Source organism: Leucopleurus acutus (assembly GCF_964270905.1).
Source record: "Leucopleurus acutus genome assembly, chromosome: 9".
NCBI classification, from domain to species: domain Eukaryota; kingdom Metazoa; phylum Chordata; class Mammalia; order Artiodactyla; family Delphinidae; genus Leucopleurus; species Leucopleurus acutus.
Genome location: NC_139144.1, coordinates 41169395 through 41175394, shown reverse-complemented (window position 1 = coordinate 41175394; position 6000 = coordinate 41169395). Strand labels below are relative to the sequence as shown.

At 35.6% G+C, this 6000-nt stretch overlaps 1 protein-coding gene across 1 annotated transcript in view; it reads right to left on the bottom strand.

The window, feature by feature from the left end:
* Positions 1-274: 274 nt before the first annotated feature.
* AGMO (alkylglycerol monooxygenase) overlaps positions 275-6000 on the bottom strand; it is a 374037-nt gene continuing 368311 nt past the window's right edge. Inside the window, exon 15 of the mRNA XM_082846263.1 lies at positions 275-1440. Coding sequence (XP_082702389.1) covers positions 1366-1440 — 75 coding nt within the window. The 3' untranslated portion in view covers positions 275-1365. The remainder of the gene's footprint in view (positions 1441-6000) is intronic.

Here is a 6000-nt window from a genome sequence, read left to right as displayed (position 1 = left end):
AAGTAAAAAAAGATGAATGAAGCAAAGCCAATTCCCTACTTCTGACGCTTGAAATATAATTTGTTATTTTTTTCCATCATGCAAAATTTAATCTTCCTCTGCTTTTCCAGTTTTCAAAATAAATGTGCTTCAGTTTTGCATCATGAGTCCAGACACCTGCAGTTTGATTCTTCTTACTAGTTCCACAACTTTTCTCTGTTCAAAGGTTAGAAAACATATTAAAAATAAGTCAACCGGGCTTCCCTGGTGGCACAGTGGTTGGGGGTCCACCTGCCGATGCAGGGGGCGCGGGTTCGTGCCCCGGTCCGGGAGGATCCTGCGTGCTGCGGGGCAGCTGGGCCCGGGAGCCATGGCCGCTGAGCCTGCGCGTCCGGAGCCTGTGCTCCGCAACGGGAGAGGCCACGGCGGTGGGAGGCCCGAGTACCACAAAAAAAAAGTCAACCAACTGATCAGCCTCTTTAAACAAGCAATGAATATAGGCAAAGCTCAGTGAAGGACAGTATTAACTGTTTTAGTGCTTATAACTTTGGTTACTTAAATTGTAACTTTGAATCTAAGAAATACTGGAAGAAGGAAAGAAAAATATTCCAACTGTTTTCAGACCTTCCCCCTTTGAACCATTTCCTGCTTATCTCTGTCAGTTCCCTCCTAATGAAATACTTGGCAGATTTTTACAATCCCAATGAATAATATACACACAATGCTTAGGCAATTTTATTTAGAGAGTCTTTTAACATGATTGTGACAATTTAAAATAGCACAGAAATACTGCACACTCCTCGATTTGCCAAAACAAACTGACCAAACATATTAGACATATGTATCACAAATTAATCTACGGAATAAATGAATTCTAACGAATTCTGGTGATTTTCATTTCAGTGATGTCATTTTCTGTAATGTTACTCCTTAGGTTATATGGCTTTCAAAGGTAAACCTAGCCTTAGGCAGACAACTCATGTAATACATTTTTTATGACAACAAATATGCATCCAAGCACAATTTTAGCAGACAGCAAATGAAAAGTTGTCTAAACAATGCTAATAAAATCTTAATTCCTTTTACTGTTTTGAAGTTATCCCTTATTCTCATATTCATTGGCTTAGATGTTACCAGTGGATGTAACATCATTCTATTTGAAATCATCTTCTTTCAACCCTAGCAATAAAGTAACTGCAGCTGACTTTAATTTTAATAGAGAATAATAAATGTGGAAAGGAAGCAAGAGTAGATAAATGCATTTACCTCACATTAGAGAAATAGTTCATATAATCATTATATAAAATTATACTTCCATAGGCAGTAGTAATATATTATTGTTGTGGACAAATGATTAAAACAAGAGAGTTGTGTACAAACGTTTAGTCATTTCCCAGGGTCTGAGACAAGTTGTTTCATGCTTCTTACTCCCCAGAAAGCAAAGCAGATGGAAAAAAAAACCTGAAGAAATAAAATACAGAGAGGAAGAACAATTAAAATTGATTCAATACTTCTGTTCAACTGAGTTAGAAATACCTTTCTAGGGGAAAATGAATATACATATTTTAAGCAATTAAATTATTCAAATTGAATCTAGCAGTTGTTCACTGATAGAATTTAGCCAACCCAGCTTAAAACATGTTATGTGAAGAGTAGGAGTAAAAAGTTTTGTTTCTGTGGCTTATAAAATAAAATATCCTCACAAATCTGGGTCATTTCTAGGTATGGGGCTATATAAATTAGGCAGTGAATGAAACAGAACTGTCTTCCGGCTTTTGGATACATTACATGTTGTTTGTATTCTACTAAACAATATCATTATTTATATAGTTTAAGAAGCCTTCAGAAAAGGAGAAATAAAAACAGTATTAAGGAATCATTTATCTCTGTGATCAATGTGTATTATGAACTTCACCCAACATGAATTAAATTCTAAACACTGCTGACTTAACTACTTAGTCTTTTGATCTTCCCAGGTGTAAAACTGTAACTGCAAAATTCTCTTTAAAATTGAAGACATACTAAATCATAATAAACAGTCATTAGAATTCATTGAGTTTACCCCTTTGCTTTCAAGTAACACCACACATTCCCAAGAAATCACCAAAATTTAACCAAGTAAAAGTGTTGACCTCTTATGATCCTAGCAAGAATGATAATACAGCCATCCTCAGGAAGAATTAACCGGTTGCAGAAATTTTCATTGTGTGTCATCTAAATGCCATAAGACCTAAACACACACACCTTCTGCTCTTCTTGAGGTAAAATCTAGGCATTGGTCATAGTCCTTACACCTCAGAGCTTTCCAAAGTCAACCCTTACCCTTTACCTGTACACTAAAATTAAGCTATAGGATTTCTTTTATGATCTCCATTTTATGTTATTAGAGTGATGATAAAAAATGTCCAAACAGCTGGGGATATGGGGAAAGCTGTGAAAGCGTTTCTCCATACTTTTTTTTACTGTGCAAACCTCTTCAAATGATTAAAATATGACCACTTGCCTCTCCCCAGAATGATCACAATTACTGAAAGATCCATTAAAATGTACCAAGAGACATAGTCAAGCAATAAGATGAAGGCATGGGGAACTTTCTGGGGTGATGGACTAAAGTGAAGCCAAGGCCATTAACTGAGGCCAGTCATTCATTCACAGAAACTACCCTCAACTGCCATGAATTTGCTATTAAAGCCTGGATATGAAAATAACAACAACAACAAAACCCTCTTAAACCCGGATATTTAGGTTAGATGGGTAGGTTGTTCAGTTTCATAGGAATCTTCTTGTTCTTTCTAGAGAACCATTATCCTTTACATTAGCTAATCTGATAGTTTTATTCAAATCTATGTGTTACTTTCAGCCTATAACATCCACAATATAAAAAAGAAATACCAAAAATAAAATCAAAAGTCATTTTGAAGCAGGAGTCAAGAATAATATTAACATTCTGGAGTTGCCTCAGAAATCAAATGCAATATACTTAAAGGCTGGTTTTGATTTTGTTTCTTTTGACTGTACTTCAACTAAAATGACCTCATGGGATTTCTCACGCAGTGCCAAGCAAAGTAATATCAAGATAAGGGATATTTGTGAAAGTTAGTAGATTGTGCAGTGAATTACATTTGTATATGCATATGGGTTAATGTTGGCAGAGGGATAGCTGAGAAGACAGCTTTCAAGTGGGACAGAGATGATAAATCTATGATATCAGGGTGAATAGTTTAATTTGGATCCATAATATTAACTGAGCAACTAATTGATACTTTGTGCTGTGCAAGGCGCTGGTATCTGAAAAATATCTGGCAGCAGAAATTTGTATTGGTTTTCAATCTAGTGTCTAGGGTCACATGGATTATTTCATTGGTTGAAGTCTAGGGAGAATGAAACCTCTACAACTGTGTGTAAAATTTTGTATGTCATAATTCTCCTCTTCCCTACTCTCCACCCACTAGACTATCCACACTTTCATCTAGGATCTCTGAAATATTAAGAACCTCTGATCTAACAAGAGTGTGAGAAAGGTTATAATTCAGTACTTGCCTTTGTTGTTAATTCACCACTTCCCAATTAAATCCTTCCACTGTTGAAACTATAAATCCAGTTCTATTTCCTTAAGGACCCATCCCTAATGAAAACACAAAGATCTTATCGTATTACCTAAAATGCTTTTACCTTCTTACCAAAAAGTGCAATGTTGCACAGTTTGTAGTTTTATTTTGTTTCTCTATTTTTGGTTTTCTCTTTTTTCAGGCCCCTATGTATTATCCCTCCAAATGGAGGAGAAAAGCTAATGAAGTGAAGGGGTCAGATTCACATGTAAGATTAATGCACAGTGAAACCCTTGCTTAGGCTGGGCATCGTCTTAGATGCCTTTACTAGATTATAATGTTTTATTCTCACAGCAAACTTGGAGAATTGGTGTCCAGTTTACTGGTGAGGCAATGGGAACTCATAATTTATGTGGTTTACCAAGCAGTCACAAAACTACTAAATATCAGAGCTTGTATGATGTTTTTGTTTACTTAATGTCCCCCAGAAAATCAAACTACACATCCTGGCAAGTTAGTTCAGTGAATATTAACATCAATAGTGAATTCATTTTCTCTTTTTTAGTAATCACTGTACTTTTTTGCCACTAACTACTAGGTTTCTAAGACCTTTTCACAATCAATATTTTAAGCATAAAGTGGATTTTTTTATATATAATGAAATCCAGATTGGCACAAGATCATAGAAATTCAACGCAATGAATATGTCCTTCTCAAAATATGCATGACCCTGAAATAGACATCCAGTTTTATTAGAAAATAGTTAAACAGGAAAACACAGATTTGCTTTTATATTTTTGAATGTGTGTATATACTTATAATAGATCTAAACATACATTTCATATATAATTTTAAGCTGGAAAACTACTTAACATGAACTCAATATGATCACTTGATTATTATAGTCATTTCATTTTAAATTTTCCCTTGTCCAGTCTTCCTCTTGATTTTTGTATTAGGTTGTTCATTTTAGTTCTCCATAGGTGATCAGATTAAAAGTGTCATTTGAGATAATTGCTCATTAACATATTTCTCAATCAACTATTTGTACAATGAAGGCAGGGGAATTACTACTTAGGCCAGTGTAAGACTACATGGCAACCACAGCACTTTTTCTTTGCAATATTCTTCCCTAATCTGTAGATATGATGCTTCCAGATACGTACAAACTCAATGAACACTTATTTTATTCTAGGTCTGGGCAAGTCCCATGATTTTAACAGCTGGATTCAAAATATGAAACAGAGGAAGTTCACTCTTGGTGTCAAGCCCTCTGTGTAACACATCATTAGTGGCCCTTGTCTTCAGGCTATTTCCTTGACTTCCCAGGGCCCTCCACTCTGATGCCTGAACTCTGGCCTGTACAGATGCTCTCCACATTTTCTCCGCCCCTTTCCCAAAAGTTCACCAATTGGCAGGTGGCTAATCTGAGCCATTAATCCATAATAAAATGTCAGCGGGAACCGATGTGTCATTCTGCTGCTCCTCCCCATTAAGTCTGTGTTTTTAGAGGCCTTATTAAAAATGGAGGAAATCAGGCATCTAATCCTTTTTTTTAACGTTTTAAAATTGAAATAATTTACAATGTTGTATTAGTTTCAATGTACAGCAAAGTGATTCAGTTATACATACATATATACATATATATCTATGCTTTTTCAGATTCTTTTCCATTATAGGTTATTACAAGGTATTGAGTATGGTTCCCTGTGCTATACAGTTGGTCCTTGTTGGTTATCTATTTTACATAGAGTAGTGTGTATATGTTAATCCCAAATGCCTAATTTATCTCTCACCCGTCCCCTGCTATCCCCTTTGGGAACCATAAGTTTGTTTTCTATGTCTGTGAGTCTATTTCTGTTTCATAAATAAGTTCATTTGTGTCATCTTTTTAGATTCCACATATAAGTGATATCATATGATATTTGTCTTCGTCTGGCTTACTTCACTTAATATGATCATCTTTAGGTCCATCCATGTTGCTGCAAATGGTATTATTTCACTCTTTTTCATGGCAGAGTAACATTGCATTGTATATATATGTATCACATCTCCTTTATCAACCTGTCAATGGACATTTAGGTTGCTTCCACGTCTTGGCTATTGTAAATAGTACTTCTGTGAACACTGGGGTGAATGTATCTTTTCAAATTAGAGTTTACTCCATTTATGTGCCTGAGCGTGGGATTGCTGGATCATATGGTAGTTCTATTTTCAGATTTTTAAAGAACCTCCATACTGTTCTCTATAGTGGCTGCACAAATTTACATTCCCACCAACAGTGCAGGAGGGTTCCCTTTTCTCCACATCCTCTACAGCACTTCTTATTTGTAGACTTTTTAACGATGGCCATTCTCACTGGTGTGAGGTGATACCTCATTCTAGTTTTGATTGCATTTCTCTAATAATTAGCGATGTTAAGCATCTTTTCATATGCCTGCTGGCCATCTGTATGTCTTCTTTGGAGAAATGT